At 49.2% G+C, this 24070-nt stretch overlaps 1 protein-coding gene across 1 annotated transcript in view; it reads left to right on the forward strand.

Moving 5' to 3' along the window:
* The first annotated feature begins 9828 nt into the window (after positions 1 to 9828).
* The window catches only part of DGKZ (diacylglycerol kinase zeta), a 115659-nt gene continuing 101417 nt past the window's right edge, over positions 9829 to 24070 (forward strand). The window contains exons 1-3 of the mRNA XM_073658862.1: positions 9829 to 9980; positions 18844 to 19411; positions 23041 to 23146. Of these exons, the coding sequence (XP_073514963.1) occupies positions 18897 to 19411; positions 23041 to 23146 (621 nt within the window). The 5' untranslated portion in view covers positions 9829 to 9980; positions 18844 to 18896. The remainder of the gene's footprint in view (positions 9981 to 18843; positions 19412 to 23040; positions 23147 to 24070) is intronic.

The following is a 24070-nucleotide window of genomic DNA, read 5'->3' on the forward strand; positions in this document are numbered from 1 at the left end:
TCTCATTGGAAAGTTTTTCTGCTCCCAACAAAGTACAAATTAAATCAATTTTAACCCCTCCCTGATGGGTGAATTTCCTTTTTTTTTTTTCGCCCTCTTTTTACCTCCCCTTTTTTCTATGCATCGTAACGGATCATACGTTTCTTTGCATTTCGGTGCCGGCACGGCCGTACGAGCGCTTGTTTGTTGCAGGACAAGTTGTAGTTTTGAACGGCACCGTTGGGGGATACGGTGATTGAAAAATGGCAATTCTGGCCATTGCGATTTTTTTTTTTTTTTGTGCTGTTTATAATATGGGTTAATTAATTTTACATGGCATAGATTGGAATTTTATACCAGGGTTACACAGCGACACTGGAATCGCAGCGACACTTTGCAACATTGAATGTAATGATTTCCCGTATGTGTCGCTGGTCGCGCGCGACACACTTGTCATAGACTCCAATACAACTCACATGCGACTTGTCTACAACTTGCCGGTCGGTTTTATTTACGGCGTAATCGGAGCTCTAATAATGGTCGCAGACATTGTGCGACTTATTGTGTGACGCATGTCGCCGCTTTGCCCCGGCCTCACCAATGCAGTCATACCAAATGCTTCTTGTTTCTTTTTGTATTTTGAATGATCAATTCTTTTTGGATTGGGAAATTGGTGGGATAATTCTATTTCCTTTTATTTATTTTTAATACTATAAATATATATATAATAATATAATATAATAAATATAATATATAGTAAGATGGCCGCCAAACAGGTCCTTGAGGGGGAGATATGTAACACCGAGGTTGGTAGCTCATGCTCCAGAGCATATAGTGCTGAGAGGGTTAATAAGGCGTACCAGGACCGGGTTTTACGAGCCGATGGGTTCCTTTTTGTGTGCTTGTTGGGGATAAGGATGAGGCAACATCCCCAGATGCCCACATCCCTGTGCTGGAGGGGTCTGGGGGAAACTTTGGAACCACCCAGCTCAGAGACTTGACTCTATAAGGGGCGTTTGATAATGTCACTGTTCTGAATGGTGTTGCTCAAGAGCCGGGGGCTTACACTCGATATCCGCACTTTGCCGTAAATGGGGAGCTACTATATCGGGTCACCAAGCTCAGAGGAGAGGTAATAGAACAGTTACTAGTGCCAGGGCCGTACAAACACAAGGTGTTAGATATGGCCAATGTCTTAGGTGGTCGTCTGTGGGTAGAAAAAACCCAGGAAAGTATCCGCCAGAGGTTCTCCTGGCCCAGGTGTCACCAAGAGATCGTGAATTATTGTAGGTCCTGTCCCACCTGTCAGCTGACCTCCCCGGTGGCCCACTTTCGTAGCCCTTTAGTGCCTCTGCCTATCATTGAGGTCCCATTCCATCGCATCGCCATGGATCTAGTGGGACCCTTGGTCGGGTCTGCCAGAGGACATCCGTATATTCTGGTGGTACTAGACTATGCTACGCGGTACCCGGAGGCCGTAAAACTATGAAACTCCTCTTCCAAGTGCATAGCCCGGGAGCTGGTCCATATCTTTTCCAGGACGGGGTTGCCGAAAGAGATCCTAACGAACCAATGGACTCCATTTATGTCAAAGGTGATGAGGGAGTTGTGCAAGACACTGCAAATCACACAACTCAGGACCTCAGTCTACCACCCCCAGACAGATGACTTGGTAGAGAGGTTTAATAAAACCTTGAAGGCCATGTTGAAGAAGGTCGTAGAGAAAGACGGCCAGGACTGGGACGGTCTACTACCGTACCTTCTATTCTCCATCAGAGCAGTCCCACAGCCCTCTACTGGATTATCCCCTTTTGAGCTGTTGTATGGCCGACACCCCCGCGGACTCCAGGAGACTTGGGAGGCTGAGTCTACACCCTACAGGATCGTAATTGAACATGTGGCACAGATGCAAGAGAATTGCAGAGATGATGCCCATTGTGAAAGGACACCTCCTCAAAGCACAAGAGGCACAGCCGAGGGTGTACAATAGATCGGCGAGAGTGAGACACTTCAACCCTGGGAATCGGGTACTGGTGCTGGTACCTACAGTGGAGAGCAAATTCCTGGCTAAGGCTGTGTGCCCACAATGCGTTTTTTAAGCGTTTCCGCAGTGGCAAAAACGCTGCAGAAACGCTTAAAAAACGCTTGGTAGAAGGTCTGCCATGTCCCCCAATGATAATCCCCATGTGCTGTGCACATGCTGCGGAAATTTCCGCTGCGGATTATCATTGCGGAAAAAAACGCAGCACTGCCAATTATTTTGCGGAAGCGCGGCGTTTTCGCCGCCATTGACTTGCAGTAGAAAGCATGGATTACGCATCACTGTATATGTAGATGCAGAATCCATGCGTTCTAATGTGCGGATGGTACCCGGGTCTAGAGGACAGGAGACTCTCCTCCGGACCCGGGTACCATAGAACCTGTAAAAAAAGAATAAAATAAAAAATAAATATTATACTTACCTTCTGGCGGCCCGCGGTGCGCTCCTCCTCGCATGCCGGCATTTCGCGATGGACTGAAGGACCTGCGCTGACGTCATAGTCATGTGACGGGTCACGCGACGCTGACGTCGGCAGGTCCTTCAGTGTACCGCTGCCGGCAAGGGAGAACGGAGGGAAGCAGGACACCGGGGGCCATCAGAGGGTAAGTATATATTTATTTTTTATTTTTTACCATTCTTTCGGCCACACTATATAAATCCATGCCGGTTGCATGGATTTATATAGTGTGACCAAGTTGTCAAGCACTTTCCAAGTGATGCTAAAATTGCTTGACAGCCCGCATGCAGAAATGCAAGTGAAGAACGCTACACATCCGCTTGTCCCTGGCAGGACAATCCGCATGGACAATCCGCATGCGTTTTTTTCTGCCAGGGAGATGCAGAAACGCTCAGGAAAAAATCCGGAGCATTTCTGCATCGTGGGCACATAGCCTTAGTGGCAGGGCCCGTATGAAGTACACTGCTCAAAAAAATAAAGGGAACACTTAAACAACAGAATATAACTCCAAGTAAATCAAACTTCTGTGAAATCAAACTGTCCACTTAGGAAGCAACACTGATTGACAATCAATTTCACATGCTGTTGTGCAAATGGAATAGACAATAGATGGAAATTATTGCCAATTATCCAGACACCCTCAATAAAGGAGTGGTTCTGCAGGTGGGGACCACAGACCACATCTCAGTACCAATGCTTTCTGGCTGATGTTTTGGTCACTTTTGAATGTTGGTTGTGCTTTCACACTCGTGGTAGTGTAGCGCCCCGAGGGCTCGGTTGCTACAGGGGTATTGCACCTCAACCAGAGGTATGGTATTCCACTCCCGGGTAAGGATGGAGTGTGGACCAGGGCTCAGTTAGCTGCATACACACACACACACTCGCCCCATTTCCGGGGGACACCTCTACGGTGCTCCCATTAGTATTCAGGCACGACTGACTATGTCCCTGGCTGGAGTGGGGAGGGGGGGGGCCCTAGTGATGTGGGAGCAGATAGGGGCTGGTTTCTGGGCATAGGAAAGAGCTCATTGGATGCAGGTCACCTGGGTTCAGACACGGAGGAGGAGGTATAAAAGGTGGGCACCATCTTAGAGTTCAGTCCAGTCTGTGAGGAGAAAGTGAGAGTGGAGGAGAAGGGGAGCAGAGGCTCCGCTGGAGTTCTGCTCCAGAGCCAGGCCCAGGGACACGGGCAGGGCGAGAGGGAGAGAGGAGAAAGGAACAGAACAGAAGGAGAAGGAATCAAAAAATAGAAAGGCCCAGGAACACGAAGGTAGAAGGGACCCTAAGGACCCAGGAGATTATGGGTGACGGGTCAGGCAAGAAAAGGGTACCGGATCCCAAGTTGGTGGAGGCAAATAATCCTCAGCCAAAGACCGGAGGTCGTGATCATTTATTGGTGCGACCCCTCGCTAAACCTACTAGGAAGGCACCACATAGGGCCAGGGAAGCTGGCACCAAGTTCTCCCAGAGAAGGCCCGAGGCAGCCGGACAGAAGTTTGGTCACTGGTGGGGCACGGCCAGAGGAAGGATAGAAGGGAGTTCTGTGCCATGCTCCTGAATTGCCTGGGGGTTGACCGAGCCCCGCACCTGGTGGACGCAGCACGGCTTGAGCAGTCCTACTCGCGCAAAAGTGACTTGGATAACAACTGTGAGTAAAAGAACCTGAACTGCAACACCTTGTCTTTGTGCTTCCTCGTCGTGTCAGCACTAACGATACGGGGACGCCCCGCACCACAACCCCCACCATCTACGCTCACTGCCCTGAGGCTGCACTCCTCCCGTGGGGAGTTGTACTATTCCCTGCTGCACTCACAACACCAGCCTCAGCGGTCTGCTCTGCAGCGGCTGTTCACTCTGACCGCAATCCACGGGTGGCGTAATCGGACATTGCAAACCATATAGAAGACTGCCACTGGTCTGACCACCCTGAGCCACTTGACCGGGTTGCTACTACTACCCCCATCAGCACCGTACACTAGAAGGCCCGGTTCCGAGTACCCCACGGCCCAGGGGGCGAGTCAGTAGCATGAGACGGACTCTACAACCCACAGAAGTTGCTCAGGTAGTGCAGCTCATCCAGGATGGCACATCAATGCGAGCTGTGGCAAGAAGGTTTGCTGTGTCTGTCAGCGTAGTGTCCAGAGGCTGGAGGCGCTACCAGGAGACAGGCCAGTACACCAGGAGACGTGGAGGGGGCCGTAGGAGGACAACAACCCAGCAGCAGGACCTCTACCTCTGTCTTTGTGCAAGGAGGAACAGGAGGAGCACTGCGAGAGCCCTGAAAAATGACTTCCAGCAGGCCACAAATGTGCATGTGTCTGCACAAACGGTTAGAAACCGACTCCATGAGGGTGGTATGAGGGCCCGACATCCACAGATGAGGGTTGTGCTCACAGCCCAACACCATGCAGCACGCTTGGCATTTGCCACAGAACACCAGGATTGGCAAAGTGGCCACTGGCGCCCTGTGCTCTTCACAGATGAAAGCAGGTTCACACTGAGCACATGTGACAGACGTGACAGAGTCTGGAGACGCCGTGGAGAGCGATCTGCTGCCTGCAACGTCCTTCAGCATGACCGGTTTGGCAGTGGGTCAGTAATGGTGTGGGGTGGCATTTCTTTGGAGGCCGCACTGCCCTCCATGTGCTCGCCAGAGGTAGCCTGACTGCCATTAGGTACCAAGATGAGATCCTCAGACCCCTTGTGAGACCATATGCTGGTGCCGTTGGCCCTGGGTTCCTCCTAATGCAGGACAATGCCAGACCTCATGTGGCTGGAGTGTGTCAACAGTTCCTGCAAGATGAAGACATTGAAGCTATGGACTGGCCCGCCCGTTCCCCAGACCTGAATCCGATTGAGCACATCTGGGACATCATGTCTCGCTCCATCCACCAACGTCACATTGCACCACAGACTGTCCAGGAGTTGGCAGATGCTTTATTCCAGGTCTGGGAGGAGATCCCACAGGAGACCATCCGCAACCTCATCAGGAGCATGCCCAGGCGTTGTAGGGAGGTCATACAGGCACGTGGAGGCCACACACAATACTGAGACTCATTTTGACTTGTTTTAAGGACATTACATCAAAGTTGGATCAGCCTGTAGTGTGTTTTTCCACTTTAATTTTGGGGATAACTCCAAATCCAGGCCTCCATTGGATAATAAATGTGATTTCCATTGATGATTTTTGTGTGATTTTTGTTGTCAGCACATTCAACTTTGTACAGAACAAAGTATTCAATGAGAATATTTCATTCATTCAGATCTAGGATGTGTTATTTGAGTGTTCCCTTTATTTTTTTGAGCAGTGTAGTTGAAAAGGTTGGCGACATCAGCTATAAAGTTGACCAACCAGGGAGAAGGAAGCCCTACCAGGTGTACCATGTCAACCTGATTAAGCCATAGCGAGATAGGGAGCCCGTGGAAGCTCCATGTTTGGTGGCTAAGTCTGAAGCCGACGTGAAAGAAGTCAAGGAGGCAGAATCGCTGTCACATGCTCAAAAGCAACAGTGCCAAGAGTTGGTACAGCGGAACAGGGACCTGCTGTCCGAACTACCAAGTTGTACCCAAATCCTAGAGCATGAGGTTCTTTCGGAGCCTCATGTCCGAGTGAACCTGAAGCCGTATAGGATTCCCGAAGCCCTCCGAGAGGTGATCTTGAAAGAGGTGAAGCAGATGCTAAGTCTGGGAGTCATTGAAGAGTCCCAAGAGTGGTTGATCCAGTCCCATAATCTTAGTGCTGAAACCAAATGGCGGTTTTGCAATGACTGTAGGAAACTGAATGAGGTCTAAGTTTGATTTGTACCCAATGCCCAGGGTAGATTAACTGATTGAGAGGCTAGGGCCGGCCAGGTACATTGCCACGCTTGACCTCACAAAAGGGTATTGGCAAATTCCTATGTCCCAAGATGCTAAGGAGAAGATGGCCTTTTCAACACCTGATGGTTGTTTCCAGTACACAAAGATGCCTTTTGGGTTGCAAGGAGATCCAGCTACCTTCCAGAGAGCCAAGGACCGTATCCTAGCTCCCCACGAGAAGTATGCAGCGGTCTACCTGGATGATATCGTGATCTACAGCCAGGATTGGGAAGCCATCTGAGTAAAGTCCAGGCGATATTTGATGCTCTACGGAAGGTGGGGTTTTCCATCAACCCGAAGAAATGTGCCATGGGCATGGAGGAAGCCGAATATATGGGCTATGTCGTGGGCAGAGGCGAGATAAAGCCCCAAATAAATAAAGTTGACGCGATCCAGAGTTGGCCACAACCTCTCGCAAAAAAAGCAGGTCAGAGCGTTCCTGGGCATCGTTGGCTACTACCGCCGGTTCATCCTTAACTTTGCCCCTTTGACAGACCTCCTTTAAAGGGACAAAATTGGCTATGGCTAAGTGGTCTCCAGAAGCTGAGACCGCCTTCCAGGAACTAAAGCAAGCTAGGTGTGAACAGCCGGTGTTGATGGCACCGGATTTCTCTAAGGAGTTTGTGATCCAGACGGATGTGTCAGATACTGGGCTGGGTGCTGTCCTATCACAAGTGGTGAACGAGGAAGAGCACCCCATAATGTATTTAAGCTGGAAACTGCCATCTTGTGAGAAGAATTAGGCTATGTGCCCACAATGCAGAAATTATCCGGATTTTTTTTGAGCGCTTCTGCATCTCCCTGGCAGAAAAAACGCATGCGGATTGTACATGCGCATAGTACATGCGGATTGTGCATGCGGATTGTACATGCGTTTTTCCTGCCAGGGACATGCGGATGTGAAGCGTTCTTCACATGCATTTCCGCATGGGGGTTGGCAAGCACTTTCCAAGCGTAAAGAATGGTAAAAAATTAAAAAATCAATACTTACCTTCCGATGTCCCCCGGAGTCTTGCTTCGCTCCGTCCTGGCTTGAAGGACTGAAGGACCTGCCGTCGCATGACTATGATGTCAGCGCAGGTCCTTCAGTCCACCGCGATCTGCCGGCAAGTGAAGACAAGGAGACCGGAGGCCATCAAAAGGTAAGTATAATATTTATTTTTTATTTTATTCTTTTTTTTTTTACAGGTTCTATGGTACCCGGGTCTGGAGGAGAGTCTCCTCTTCTCCAGACCCGGGTACCATCCGCACATTGAAACGCATGGAATCCGCATGTACAGATCCAGTGATGCCGAATCCATGCGTTCCAATGCAAGTCAATGGCGGCGAAAACGCAGCGCTTCCGCAAAATAATTGGTAATGCTGTGTTTTTTTTCCACAATGATAATCTGCAGCGGAAATTTCCGCAGCATGTGCACGGCACATGGGGATTATCATTGGGGAACATGGCAGACCTTCTACCAAGCGTTTTTTAAGCGTTTCTGTAGCATTTTTGCCGCTGCGGAAACGCTTAAAAAACGCATCGTGGGCACACAGCCTTACTCCATAGTGGAGAAATAATGTTTGGCCATCAAGTGGGGCTTGGACACCCTAAGGTACTACCTCTTAGGCAGGAAGTTAAGGCTGGTATCAGACCATGCCCCACTAAGATGGATGAGCGAGAAGAAGGGGAACAATGCCCGAGTGACCAGGTGGTTCCTAGCCCTTCAGAATTTAAGCTTCCATGTAGAGCATAGGCCTGGGAAACTGCATGGCAATGCTGACGCACTGTCGAGGGTCCACTGTATGATAGCGGGAGTTGCCAATCCTCCCGGCTTTGGGCAGGGGGGGGTATGTAAGATGGCCGCCGGACAGGTCCTTGAGGGGAGATATGTATCACTGAGGTTGGTAGCTTTGGTGATGTAAAACCAGGAAAGCATGCTCCAGCATGTATAGTGCTGAGAGGGTTAATAGGGCTCACCGGGGCCGTTTTACAAGCAGTCATAAGAGATGGGAGGGAATGGCTGCTCACATATCCCCACCCCCGGTGGCGTGGTCTTTGTGAATAAAATGGAGACCAAGTGTCTCATTCAGTGTCTGTGGCTGGAAGTGTGGACACCTCCAGTGGGTTTGTGCTAAAGGACACTGACCATGAGCGGGCGAACCCACAGTACAACATGGACTGTTTATATTCTGTTTTGTTACTCTGTGTTGGACAAGGCTGTGTTTTGTGCGGTTTATGAAGTTACAGTAAACCTGCCTTGGACATTTTAAAGAAACCGCTTCCTGTGCCTACCTCAAAAGCAGCTGAGTGAGTAGAACCCTACTATCTACTGTATCTATGTAATATTTTATAATATTAAATTATATTTAACCCATTTTTTTTTAAGTCCCTCTAGGGGACTTGAACCTCCATGATTTGATCACTTGTTCTATATTCTAGCATACAGTAATAATCATAATCTCTCATGACTCCACCTGCTGGGCTCCATGAGGGAGTAGTGATTAGTAGTTGTGATATATCGGATGTGACGGATGGTTTTCCCATAGCTTCTTTATATTGCCCTATGTCTATAGTCTGATTCCAGATGTCCCAAAATTGACTTTCTCCCTTCTGATAATTTACTTTTCCAGGGGGGGCTGCACAGGGTTTTAAAAACACAAAACTATGCTTCTTTCTTCCAAGCACAGCGACACCCCCTGTCGATAGGTTTTGTCTGGTATTGCAGTTTAGCTCCATTGAAATGACGACCCCAGGACTTTTTGACTTTCTTTGTTGCAATGGGGCTTAGGGGACTTTGGTCACCGGATGGTTAACGGCGCAGTTGCTCTTTGGAGATGAAGCAGAGCAGGACCCTACGTCATCCCCATCCTGCAGCGCCCCTCGCTGCCCCCTATGCTCCCTCTCCTCTGCGCTCCCTCTTGTACCCTGCAGGTGCCTTCCACCATGCCCTCCAGCCCTCCCGTCTGGTATTTTGGACCCCCCTGGCAGGCAGTTTGCTGTGTCTCCTGCTCACCTGCTCCTTCATCTCCCCCTCCTCCCTCCATGCTCCTCCTCGCAGTTCTCTCTCAAGGCTTCTGTGTCGTCCTGCGCTGGAGGGGGGAACCTCCTAACCCAAACTCCAAACTAGGACTGAAGTCCGGTGCCTGCGATTTGGGAGAATGGGCAGCGTCCTCCACTCTCCCTATACACTCGCGCACCCTACACCTTCTAGATTTCCTGTATACCCTGCACCCAGGTGCATTGTGGGTGACTTCTATATAACACACTAAACTTTTTCAGACCTCACAATTTGGACTCTCGGCCCCATATCTGCCCTCCACATCTCACACCGGACGCCCCGGGGTGCAATGCTCGCCCCCCATCACCAGCTGTAATGCGCCGCGTCTTCGTCCCTATTAACTCTTTAGTCATCGTTTGCGGCAGCTTTGCACCCCGGACGCCGGCGGTCGCACGCCTACACGGCACACTCACCTTTCACTCTGACTTTCTGGCACAGACAGGCTGACGGTTTCCTCGTTCTCACGCTGACACTCGGCGGGGCTCACCCGGCTGCACTCGCCGCACTCGCTCTTCCTCATTACTAATCCTCCTCGTCTCTCCTCACACAGTGGATCGCTCCCAGTCTCTGACTGCGCTCAATCTCCTGCCCGCCGGCGGATCAGGTCACAGACTTTTATTTCTTTATTCGGGGGGTGCGGGCGGGATGGGGGCTGCTTGTATTTTTAAAAGTAATTGATGAAAGTATCGAGGGGAGGGGGGGGTGTCGGTATCTTGGAGTCGGGAACATTTATGAAGCAATAATTTGTAACTATCCAGCACGGAGCTGGGAGTCGTTATTGGAGATAAGGATGGGATTGTGTCTGTGGGGGGTCACATTTGGACGACCTTTTGTTTGAGCTTTATATTCTGTAGACCCCGGTATTAAGGGAAATCTGTGAAATATCCGCTCTGAAAACTGGATGTATTTATAATTTTATGTGTGTACTGTGCATATAAACGTGCTGGGGTGTGTATACTTATATATCTATGAGTTGTGATCGTGTATATGTATGCGGTGTGTGTATTTTAGGTGTGTACTTTTGCATATACTGTACATCCATTTGTGTATGTATGTAAAATGTGTTTACTGTGTGTGTATATGTAGGTGCCATGTAAATGTGTGGATATATAATGTGTGTATCTATATAGAAGTGCATATTTTATATGGGTATGTTTTGTGTATGTTTGTATGTAAAATGTGTTTACTGTGTGTATACATATGTATGTACTGTGTATATGCATGGATGCATAATGTGTGTATATTTTATATGTGCGTGTATATATGCATTTATGTATGTAAAATGTGTTTACTGTGTGTATATATAGGTGCCATGTATATGTATGGATGTATGTGTAATGTGTGTAACTATATAGAAGTGCATATTTTATATGTGCATGTATATATATATATATATATATATATATATATATATATATATATATATATATATATATATATATATATATATATATATAATTTTTTTTTTTTTTTTTTTCCAACATCATTTTTATTTGATTTTTCAAAACATGAATACATAACCTACATGTAATCTGGTACATAGAGAGGTCAGAGTGGCCGTACGCAGACTGGGTCTATAACAACTCTATTCACATATTTAATTGGTATAACAGATTATAACAAACAACAAAATGAATTAGTTGACAGTATGTCTTATATCTCATTGAAGCCATCATGAATAATGAATGCATTTATATCTATGCCAGAAGTCCTGGCCCATTGATTGTTCTCCTCACCATTCTCTTCTTCATATATGTGTATATTTTGTGTTTGTATGTAAAATATGTTTACTGTGTGTATACATATGTATGGATGCATAATGTGTGTATATTTTATGTGTGTGTATATATATGCATTTGTTTACGTATGTAAAGTGTGTTTACTGTGTGTGTGTATATGTATGGATATATAATGTGGATATTTTATGTGTGTGCTGTGTATGTATGTAAAGTGTGTTTACTGTGTGTGTGTATATGTATGGATATATAATGTGGATATTTTATGTGTGTGCTGTGTGTGTATGTATGTAAAGTGTGTTTACTGTCTGTCTGTGTGTGTGTGTATGTATAGAATATATATGGTGTGTGTGTAGATAGACAGATATCATTTACACACACATCTGCACCAAAAAAAAAAAGTCACCGCAGTAACCAGAGCACAGTTTGGCGGTGACACCCGTAGAAAGAAAAGCAGCGTTTTTGAAAACCTGTTCCAAAAATTGGCCATACGCCTTAGATCGCTTTCGATCGAACTCTGGTAGGACCAACAGCCGACCTGTCCTGATTCCCTACAGATAATGGGGAGCAGGAAAAGTTCTATTCATCAAAGATCATTTCTTGGGAAAACAAGGGATTGGTCATGTCGAAATTCAAGATGTCCAATCGTTGTTTCTCCAACCTGAGGAGAGTTTAGACTAGGCCATAGGCATTAAGTAGTCGTCTGGTCCCACCAGAATCGTCACCATTTGGTTGGAACCTTATATTAGCAGTGGTCGACTTTTGGGGTCCAGTGAACCAAAACCAAGAAAACCCTGTGGTCAGATCTGCGAAGGCTGAAACGTATACATTTAATTCTATGTCCGGCCGGGACTTCCCCACTGATGATGGACGGCTGCTGTATACCATATATACCATTTATACCCTTCTCTCCGCTGCTTTGCATGAATTTGCATGACTTTTATCTTGTAGCGCCGATTCCCACCGATGACTTCAGCGCTTTCCATTTATACAAATCTTCCTGCCGGAGCTCCTCAGCGTCACTTGTGAGCATGACCTAAGTGCGGCGAGACGCGCGATGTCCGTCACAGTAATGGACCGAGCCGAGGCTTTATCTTTTGTATATGCCTTGTGTAGTATGTGACCATGTATGTACATTGCTCTTTAGTGATTAGTGACGGGGATATAAATTTGGGGAGTTCCAAAAAAAAAAAAAAAAGTTGTTTCTTATTCACATTTTCACCATAGTTTGGTGAATTCTTCTTTCTGTTTTTTCTTTTTGTTATGACTCAGATGGCATTTGAGGTCCCAAAACTGTGCAACACCGACTACAGTGGGGGACGGGCGGCAACATGTGCAGCGCTGACTGCTAAAGGCTGCAAATATGGCAATTCTGACTGCTAGGAAACGTGAAAGTAGTACAGTGCTCAATATTGGGGTCTGCAAAACTATACAATGCTCAATATTGGGGTCTGCAAAACTATACAATGCTCAATATTGGGGTCTGCAAAACTATACAATGCTATATGGGGATAGAATAACTGTGCTACATCGGTGACCGGGGTCTGCGAGCATTGGAACACTGACTACTGGATGGGTAGGGGGATAGCAAACTGCATCGCTTATCAATGTGCTATGGAAACCTCATCACTGACTACCAGACTCTGCAGACCACCTCACTGACTACCAGACTCTGCAGACCACCTCACTGACTACCAGACTCTGCAGACCACCTCACTGACTACCGGACTCTGCAGACCACCTCACTGACTACCGGACTCTGCAGACCACCTCACTGACTACCGGACTCTGCAGACCACCTCACTGACTACCGGACTCTGCAGACCACCTCACTGACTACCAGACTCTGCAGACCACCTCACTGACTACCAGACTCTGCAGACCACCTCACTGACTACCAGACTCTGCAGACCACCTCACTGACTACCAGACTCTGCAGACCACCTCACTGGCTACCGGACTCTGCAGACCACCTCACTGGCTACCGGACTCTGCAGACCACCTCACTGACTACCAGACTCTGCAGACCACCTCACTGACTACCAGACTCTGCAGACCACCTCACTGACTACCAGACTCTGCAGACCACCTCACTGACTACCAGACTCTGCAGACCACCTCACTGACTACCAGACTCTGCAGACCACCTCACTGGCTACCGGTCTCTGCAGACCACCTCACTGACTACCAGGCTCTGCAGACCACCTCACTGACTACCAGGCTCTGCAGACCACCTCACTGACTACCAGACTCTGTAGACCACCTCACTGACTACCAGACTCTGCAGACCACCTCACTGACTACCAGACTCTGTAGACCACCTCACTGACTACCGGACTCTGCAGACCACCTCACTGACTACCGGACTCTGCAGACCACCTCACTGACTACTGGACTCTGCAGACCACCTCACTGGCTACCGGTCTCTGCAGACCACCTCACTGACTACCAGGCTCTGCAGACCACCTCACTGACTACCAGGCTCTGCAGACCACCTCACTGACTACCAGACTCTGTAGACCACCTCACTGACTACCAGACTCTGCAGACCACCTCACTGACTACCAGACTCTGTAGACCACCTCACTGACTACCGGACTCTGCAGACCACCTCACTGACTACCGGACTCTGCAGACCACCTCACTGACTACTGGACTCTGCAGACCACCTCACTGACTACCAGACTCTGCAGACCACCTCACTGACTACCGGACTCTGCAGACCACCTCACTGGCTACCGGTCTCTGCAGACCACCTCACTGACTACCAGGCTCTGCAGACCACCTCACTGACTACCAGGCTCTGCAGACCACCTCACTGACTACCAGACTCTGCAGACCACCTCACTGACTACCAGACTCTGCAGACCACCTCACTGGCTACCGGACTCTGCAGACCACCTCACTGGCTACCGGACTCTGCAGACCACCTCACTGGCTACCGGTCTCTGCAGACCACCTCACTGACTACCAGGCTCTGCAGACCACCTCACTGACTACCAGGCTCTGCAGACCACCTCACTGACTACCAGGCTCTGCAGACCACCTCACTAACTACCAGGCTCTGCAGACCACCTCACTGACTACCAGGCTCTGCAGACCACCTCACTGACTACCAGGCTCTGCAGACTACCTCACTGACTACCGGACTCTGCAGACCACCTCACTGACTACCGGACTCTGCAGACTACCTCACTGACTACTGGACTCTGCAGACCACCTCACTGACTACTGGACTCTGCAGACCACCCCGCTGACTACTGGACTCTGCAGACCACCTCACTGACTACTGGACTCTGCAGACCACCCCGCTGACTATCGGGCTCTGCAGACCACCCCACTTAGTACCGGACTCTGCAGACCACCCCGCTGACTACCGGGCTCTGCAGACCACCTCGCTTAGTACCGGGCTCTGCAGACCACCCCGCTGACTACCGGGCTCTGCAGACCACCTCACTTAGTACCGGGCTCTGCAGACCACCCCGCTGACTACCGGGCTCTGCAGTCCACCCCGCTGACTACCAGGCTCTGCAGTCCACCCCGCTGACTACCGGGCTCTGCAGTCCACCCCGCTGACTACCGGGCTCTGCAGTCCACCCCGCTGACTACCGGGCTGTGCAGACCACCCCGCTGACTACCGGGCTGTGCAGACCACCCCGCTGACTACCGGGCTGTGCAGACCACCCCGCTGACTACCGGGCTGTGCAGTCCACCTCGCTGACTACCGGGCTGTGCAGACCACCCCGCTGACTACCGGGCTGTGCAGACCACCCCGCTGACTACCGGGCTGTGCAGACCACCCCGCTGACTACCGGGCTGTGCAGACCACCCCGCTGACTACCGGGCTGTGCAGACCACCTCACTTAGTACCGGGCTCTGCAGACCACCCCACTGACTACCGGGCTCTGCAGACCACCTCACTTAGTACCGGGCTCTGCAGACCACCCCGCCGACTACCGGGCTCTGCAACTGCCCCCCCCCCCCGGCTCTTGTTCTCTGCAGCCTGCGCCCCCCCCCGGCTCTCGTTCTCTGTAGCCGGTGCCCCCCGGCTCTCGTTCTGTGCAGCCGGTGTCCCCCCGTCTCTCGTTCTCTGCAGCCGGTGTCCCTCCCGGCTCTCGCTCTCTGCAGCCGGCGTCCCTCCCGGCTCTCGCTCTCTGCAGCCGGCGTCCCTCCCGGCTCTCGCTCTCTGCAGCCGGCGTCCCTCCCGGCTCTCGCTCTCTGCAGCCGGCGCCCCCCCCCGTCTCTCGTTCTCTGCAGCCGGCGCCCCCCCCGTCTCTAGTTCTCTGCAGCCGGCGCCCCCCCCCCCCGTCTCTCGTTCTCTGCTGCCGGCGTCCCTCCCGGCTCTCGTTCTCTGCAGCCGGCGTCCCTCCCGGCTCTCGCTCTCTGCTGCCGGCGTCCCTCCCGGCTCTCGTTCTCTGCAGCCGGCGTCCCTCCCGGCTCTCGTTCTCTGCAGCCGGCGTCCCCCCCCCCGTCTCTCGTTCTCTGCTGCCGGCGCCCCCCCCCCCGTATCTCGTTCTCTGCTGCCGGCGCCCCCCCCCCGTCTCTCGTTCTCTGCTGCCGGCGTCCCTCCCGGCTCTCGTTCTCTGCTGCCGGCGTCCCCCCCGTCTCTCGTTCTCTGCAGCCGGCGTCCCCCCCGTCTCTCGTTCTCTGCAGCCGGCGTCCCCCCCGTCTCTCGTTCTCTGCAGCCGGCGTCCCCCCCGTCTCTCGTTCTCTGCTGCCGGCGCCCCCCCCCCCGTCTCTCGTTCTCTGCTGCCGGCGCCCCCCCGTCTCTCGTTCTCTGCTGCCGGCGCCCCCCCCCCCCCCGTCTCTCGTTCTCTGCTGCCGGCGTCCCTCCCGTCTCTCGTTCTCTGCTGCCGGCGTCCCCCCCGTCTCTCGTTCTCTGCAGCCGGCGTCCCCCCCCATCTCTCGTTCTCTGCAGCCGGCGTCCCTCCCGACTCTCGCTCTCTGCAGCCGGCGTCCCTTACTACACAGCGGTCAACAAACTTGACCACACTGACCACTGGGATCTGTGAGCAATGCATGGCTAACTGGGGTCTTCGATGAATTAACAATCACCATTATGGGGTCTGAGAACAAGGCAACACTGACACTTCTCATTCAGAAATTGCAAATGCTGACACTTGGGACCCGTGTGCACCCCCAACCTTTGTAAACTGAGCTTCCAGCATGTAAATGTTTGTGCGCCCGTATATATAACGCTATTCGTGCGTACTGCTCATCACCAGCCGTATCTATCAGTCCCTTAATAATCCATGATTGCATTTTCAGGCTGAACGGACGCCAATTTTAATTAGTAGCTCAATTAATCTTCTATTATCTTCTTAGGATTCTCCCTTATGAATCAGCCCTGCAGGCGTCTCCCATCAGACGGAGCAGCGGCGTGCGTATATTGCCTGTATATAGCCGGGCCCCTATGCTTTGTGTTTCGGCTCGGGCAGTAGGGCCGTCCGTCAGCCCTGTGTGCGCGGTGACGTTTCGCTCTGTGCCGTGTCATCTCGGGCTCTGCACTATTAATAACCGTCCGTGTATCTGAGATCTGCTCCCTATAAATAGCCGGGGTTATGCTTTTCTTTGCCGCTTCCAGGTTAACCCCTCTCCTCTTCCCCCAACACAAACTCGTTTTTTTATTTATTGCGGTCGCCCAGCGTCCGGTTACTTTTCCTCCTCAGTGTAATGCAATAAGTGACATTGTATCCCCGGCCCGATAGCTGACACCGTATATGTAACCAGAAGTTTTCCCGCACGGACATGACACCAGATTAATGGGAGATTCCAGCTTTTGACTTAACGGTCGGCGAATAATGGAGGGTGATTAAAACCGGCGCGCAGATGTGGAGCTTTAATTCGGGCCGGTCGAGGAGATCGTGCACAGGAAATGCTCGTTCCAAGTGGTTTCCTGCTCATTCTTTTGCAAGGAGATGACCTTTAACCTGTGTCCTTTTTGGACGTTTCTGGGCTGCAATCCAAAATGGCCTTAGGAAAAAAGGCAGAGAACGTCCCTGCAAACAGGAGGCAGGATTATGCTCCAGTCGATTGCTCCGTGGCTACTTTTTGGCAGTCATGGGTTAGGGAAGGTCACCGCTCGTCTATGGCGACTCTGTACATTGTGTATGCTCATCTTTCGCCTGATGTCTGGGGAGCTGAAGCTAATCTCCCCCCTCCTCTGCCAGCATGTCGGATTTGGCCACTAAACCTTCTCCTTTCCAGCTGTTCTGCTTGCAAAAGAGATCCAACCCGTAGTGCGTGCCACATAGACGCGAGGGGGTCGGATAATTGGGCGTTTTATGAGAGAGGTGTGAAGATCTTTGCACGCGGTGCCACTTCACCTGGATTCCTTCATGACCTCCGCTCTCCTGACATGCCCCGGTTTTAGCTAATTCTTGTATCCCCCCCCCCCTTCCCCCTATCAAATTTGCTAAAAATTCCAGATAATCTTTTCTTTTTTGTTCCTCTATTATTCTTCCTGGAAACATAAAAGCACATTTACAAGAGGAAAAGTGACAAAAGATGCTCCAGTAAAACATCATAGGGGAGGTAATGGGTCCCATCATAGATCTGAACACCTGACTGGGGTCCCCCGACCCACTGACCCTGCTCAGGAGACCCTGCACATGATATAAGTGCACAGTGCATCTGTACTGCTGCGCCCCCTAAAGTTTTAATTTGGACAGCACTGTAAGAGAACAGCAGCTCTGAAGACTTTTATAGTTGCAGATTTTTGCAGCGAAACGTTCGATAGTGACGATGTCAGCATGTAATGTGGGTGAGCCGTCCCCGTTGGTGGCACAGTGTGCGGCGCTGGTTGCCCTCTCCTCCTCCCTTCCTGCGCAGGCACCGCTGGGGGGTCTGACACTGAATTACCATATGAAAGATCCTCATTAATATATACATAAACGCATCTCCTGAGGCCACGTATCACCTACATCAAAGGCCCATGAAGCCTGGGCTGACACTCGGAAGCATGAGCTGCGACGAAGGGTTAACCCTTCGTGCCCTTTCATGACACTTAGGCCAGCTCCCTACCCCCCTTTGATTACAATGCAGGTCCTTTTTCGAGGTACAACGGCCAATGGCAATTGTTAATATTTGTTTGGCCGCCAATATTTTTAGCAGCACATTTACACCGGAAGATATGCTGCTGACGATGATTTTCGTTCTGCGTAAAGATGTGACCATTTTGCTCCTTCATCAGCTGATCGCCGTCTTTTTTTACATGCGACAGTGATCAGGAACAATCGGCTTTTACTCCTATTGAAAGCCATTAGATAAAAGCAGGAGCAATGTATACTGTTAAGTGAAAGAACGGAAGTCCCAGCACCTTTAGTGCTGACAGAGTAATGAAGAGCTGTAAGTGTTAGGGACTATAGCCATTGCAAGAAGCTTATTCTGAGCAATGCCATAGGTGCCTGGCAGACAAGGGACTGCTTTATGACATAAGCCAGGAGGCTGTGGATAAACAGTACAAGTAGTGCTGTAGGTCATTGAATGGTGATGATGCATCCATGGTTGCAGCTTATCAGGATCTTCTGGAATAGCTCTTTGGGTTCTAGATTTAGTGTCGCGGCCGTCCAGTGCTGGATAGTTTACAGATCATTCATTCATGTAATCCTGATTTCATGGGGTCTTTATATAGTGCGTCTGTAGTTTCTGTGCTTAGGGTTTTACGCTCCTCTGTATAAGTTACAGCTTAGCATTTTCTGAATTCTAACATGGCGGTTTGTACGTTAACAGCCCCCTCCTCCGCTGACCACTCCGTACCATACCCCCTCCACGACGGGAACAGTATGGAAACCTTTTTTAAAAGGCACTTCAAGAAGAAACCTGCTCCTCCTCCTTCGGAAACTTTTTGCCCCCCGGCTTTGCGGAAGAGCAGCGTTGTCATAACCACTGGCAAAGCCCGCCGCAGATCCAGCGCTGGTTTGGCGTCCACCACCCTCTCTATGCAGAGACGTTGCTCTGTGACTCAACCGCCAGCTCTCCCCCTTGGTACGGCCACTCCGTCACATGGGGGAAGAAAGGACGGACGTAGAAGGTCGAGTACGACCACACCGGGCTTAAGTCCGAGGTTTGCTGTTCAGAAGAGACGTGGAGGGAAGTTACACTGCATAGATCGTCAGCTCTTGGGGCCTTCTATGTTACTTGCAAGCCTTATCCAAATGAAAAAAGGGGCAGAGACCAAAGAGATAAACTCTGACGAAGAGGAGATGGAGGAGACATCAGAGGAAGGAAGTGACCAAGAAAGCATGGAGATATGTGACCCACCACTCTGCACCAACTCTACCACTGACCAACGAAAACTGTACGCAGGGGACTAGTAAAGGGGGGTTAGCGTGTCTGCATTGTTTTTAAATGATATACCACCATTAAACATGATTATTACGACACCTACCATTATATTATAAAGGGTGAACCCCTTATTAAAGGGTTATTCCTAACTTGGCACCTACCAACAGGGGAGGTAATAACTTGCTGCTCGTTGGGGGTCCAACAGCTGGGACCCCAATTGATCCCAGAGAATGGGGCTCTGTTATAAAAGAGGAATGTGCGCTGTAGTTGCATTCATTTTCTGTAGGACTATCAAAGATGGGTGATCTCTGTACTTTACTCAGCAATCTTCAGTCCTATAGACAGTGAATGAAGCAGAGCTGCGCATGCTCACCATACTCTCATTCATTGTCTATGGGATAGGTGAGCTCTGTACTGCACTCAGCATACTTCAGTCCTATAGACAGTGAATGGAGCTGAGCTGCGCATGCGTGCCATACTCCTATTCATTGTCTATTGGATAGGTGAGCTCTGTACTGCACTCGGCAATCTTCAGTCCTATAGACAGTGAATGGAGCAGAGCTGCTCATGCGCACCATACTCTCATTCATTGTCTATGCCATAGACTCTATTGGGATAGGTGAGCTCTGTACTGCATTCGGCAATCTTCAGTCCTATAGACAGTGAATGGAGCAGAGCTGCGCATGCGCACCATACTCCTATTCATTGTCTATGGGATAGGTGAGCTCTGTACTGCATTCGGCAATCTTCAGTCCTATAGATAGTGAATGGAGCAGAGCTGCGCATGTGCGACTGATACCCCATTCTAAAAAAGCTTTGCCATAAAGTGCATGAAGAAATCACTTTGCTCATATGCAGTCCTGTATATATCCATTGCTATCGCTGGAGAAATTATTGGGAGGTTACTACCGTTTCAGAGCCCCATTATTGAAATCAAGGGGGGTCCCAGCGGCTGCCCTGTGGACAAATGATAACTTGCCAATTTTGGAATAACTTAATGGACCTCTACGACTATACTAGGTAATTGCTAGAATGTAGAAACAGTCAGCAGTAGCTGTTTATGGCGTCCTGTCCAGATTACAGGCCACCATAAACAGCAGCCTGTAGTCTGTTATGGGTTTTCTGGCCAGTAATAGAGATTATACTGTGTCATTATACAAAAGGGCGTGATTGCAGAAAATAAAAAGGCCCATATCTCCGGACTCGTACGGCAGATTTTAAAAAAGCAAAAACCAGAATATTTGGGAGCAGCGGGAACAAAATAAGAATAAAAAGGACCTTTTTTGACCTAGAAACCGGTCCGCTTTTAAGAGTCAGGCTGATTTTCTGGTACCCTTACTTGCCAAAATTTTCATTAAAGGGTTGTTAGTACTTTCCTGTTCAAAATGTGGTTGGGATTTAAATGTCCTACGAGTTGGGATTTGGATGTGTGTGAACGTCCTGATTGGTGGTATTTCAGGGGGCCATTTAGTCAGAGCCATTGTACCCACTAGTTACAAGGTTGGACGCTAGTGAGGACCACTAACTGCCCGTCCACTAACGTGAAAGCCATATCGGCCCCTGTACTGGTCACATTGGCTCCTGACTACTTAGAAATGGCCGATTTAGTGTACTGGATGATCATCGTTATATAAGGCGCCGGTTGTGTGAGAGGTGATACAACCCCTTTAAAGGAAGTACGATGTGTTCACCTCTGGGTTCCCGCTCGGGGAGTGCCCCATATTTGTGTATACAGAGCATTCATATTGGGGTTTGGCAGAGCCTTTTCTCCGCTCAACCTTTAGCTTTGTTTGGCCCAGTCCTATCTTTAGAAAGTGATATTTGAGCATGTTTTCCCCCTGCCATGTATCACTCAAGGGAGGGATTGGTGCTTTGTTTATTTTGGCTTTAGAAAGTGCTCTGTGCTGGCAGCATTAATGGGCACCTGTGTAATATCTCGTACAGAAGCAGGAATGTTCTGCCCTGACACCCGCGCTCTGTACAAGATACCAAGGTGTCCCGTCTTAGAAGGTATTGTATAAATCTCATCTTAACAGTGAAGGTGCCCACAATTAATTGGGCCTAGTCCATCAAAATGGTGAGTTTCTTCTGGCTGCCCATAGCAACCAATCACAGAGCAGTGTTCATGTTTCCAGTGCAGTTTTAAAAATGAAAGCTCATCTCTGATTGGTTGCTGTTGGCAATACCACCTGTGCTTTTTTATTGCCCCTTGCGTGGCCTGATTCTCATCTCAGATGTGTCTTCCCAAATTTATGGTCACATTTATCAACTACCTAGACTAAAAAAAACTGTCTATAGCAACCAATCGGAGCTCCGCTTTAATTTTTTAAACTGCTCTGGTAAAATTTAAAACTACGCTGTGATTGGTTGCTGGAGGTAACAAAGATATTTTCTCTTTTTTTTTTTTTTGACAGTTACAATAAATTGGGCCTAAAAATGAAGGATGTCTATGAAGTCAGGCAGACGAGAATCAGGCCATAACAAACACAAGTCATATCCCCTTAGCAACCAACCTGAGCTCAAGTGATATTTCACATAGCAACCAATCACAGTTCAGCTTCCATTTTACCAGAGCAGTTTTAAAAATGAAAGCTGAGTGCTGATTGGTTGCTATGGGGAACACCATTTTTTTGAGGCCTAGTGGCTCGCAAGAAAATAAATATTGTAGTATATAGCAGATGTCTCTTTACATGGCGACAATTAGATTGGCTTTGTTGTAAGAGTTATCTCAATATTGTTGTAAAGTTACGTTTATATTGCTTGGGTTCACACTTTTTTTCTCTTATTGGGGTCTGATCCTGATAATGAGGGGGATGCAACATTGTTTTTGCCTTGCACAGACCCCGCTGAAGGAAGTGCAGAATGGCCACATTCAAGTGCCGCTGTGCAGGGTAAAACAGTGAGGGGCAGCAATGCTAAACCAGTTGGGATCGATGGCCGGACCTCTGACTGATCAGAAAGCAATGGCTTGTCCTTACATTGATGGCAATGACCTTGGAAAGGGGTTTTCAGTAAAATATTGCCACCATATCTTGCATTGTGGCTGGAGCTAAACTGCTTTCTTGGCCACGACCCCCATTACATGGCCAAAGACGACCCTATGGGGGTGCTGCATCGCGGCGTCATAAAAGTGAAGGTGGTCCCATGTTGCTGCTTGCAACAAGACTGCATTCACTGCCATTACAGCGCGATGTCGCATTGCCACAGTGCAGTCTTTGGTCGTGCGGCATGAGTAGCGGCCATTGTTGTTGTGGTAAGTCGTCATGATGTGTGGCCCCATCTTTACAACTAGCTGAGAACGGGGGCCCCTAGTACTTCAGCCCAGAGGTCCTCAGGACCAAACTTGAGGCTTCCAGAAATCTGTTATGTTGGATACATCTGATCAATCACCTGTATATTTCCGATCGCTCATGGTCAGAGTATCTAATAAATATATGAAGCTTTTTAATTGGTCAGCCATGTTTGTTTGTAGTCACCAGGCATCTTGTAAATCTGCCATCGAGATAACTCACTTGATCGTTGGCCTCATGGCCACTTTTGCCCAGTGAGGATCTCCTGTCTGGTCTTTAGACTCTACGGACCACGTGAGCCGGTCGTTTTGTATCTCTTACACAATCTCAGATTCGTCTTTATGTTTTGCAGAAAAGCTATTGCCAAATCTGGAGCCCAGCATCTCACATCGTCATCGTCATCCAGCGTGGTGCACATCGACTCGGAAACACAAATCCGCAGTACCGTGGACTGGAGTGTGAGTATCCGCCATTATATTGCCATCCTGTGGCCATACTGCAATGATATACCATCATGTGAGGCCTTAATGCCTGAACCCCCACTAATTCTGGGTGTAATGCCAGTTTAGTGTTCAATTCAGAGCATCCACCGCACACCGGCATTACAAGGAGCTGAAGCACAGCACCGTTCACTTGCACGGGGACGTGCTGCAATCATTTGCATAGTGGATGGCTGGGAAAAAAAGAAGGCTGCAGCCCCTTCAATCTCAGGGATTGGTGAGCGTCTCAGAAGTCAAACCAACATCAAAGTTATGGTATATGTCATCACTTTGAGTGATGGGGAAACCTTTAACAACCTGTGACATATATTTTCGTCATAGATAGGAACCTTTTGTATGGTGCCAGCTCTGGGATTGAGCCAACACCAAACTCTAACTGGATCAGAACTAACTTCCATTACTGCCGTTAACTATTTAGATGCTGCTGTCAATCTCTCGAGCCGCATTTAAATGGTTGCGAATTTGTGGCAGGCTCCCTTGACGCAATTACAGGGTGCTGATATTTGATCATGGCAACTGAGGGCCCTTTGACGTGTACCCCATCGCTGCCATCTTGGTACACCTATGACGTCCAACCGCTGTCCACATAGGAGATCGTTATTTTGGCTATATCTGCAAAATATTTGCTGCAACACTGAAGTATAAAATAGTATATAGTACAGATAATCAAGTTAAAAGGTAAAGAAAAGTAAAAAATAAAATCTAAGTATATTTGGAATCGCCACATCCGTAAAAGTTGGATGTATGAAAGCATAAAATTATTTAACCCACAAGGTAAATACGGGGTGGAAGTCATTGAAATTCCAAGTAAGTGAAAAATGAAAATACAAAAATGAAAAGTTATCCTGGTCTTTAGGGGATTAAATAATCAGCTTGTACATT

This window comes from Phyllobates terribilis, unplaced genomic scaffold (assembly GCF_046119375.1).
Source record: "Phyllobates terribilis strain yellow unplaced genomic scaffold, ASM4611937v1 Scaffold_13__5_contigs__length_258822181, whole genome shotgun sequence".
NCBI lineage: Eukaryota > Metazoa > Chordata > Amphibia > Anura > Dendrobatidae > Phyllobates > Phyllobates terribilis.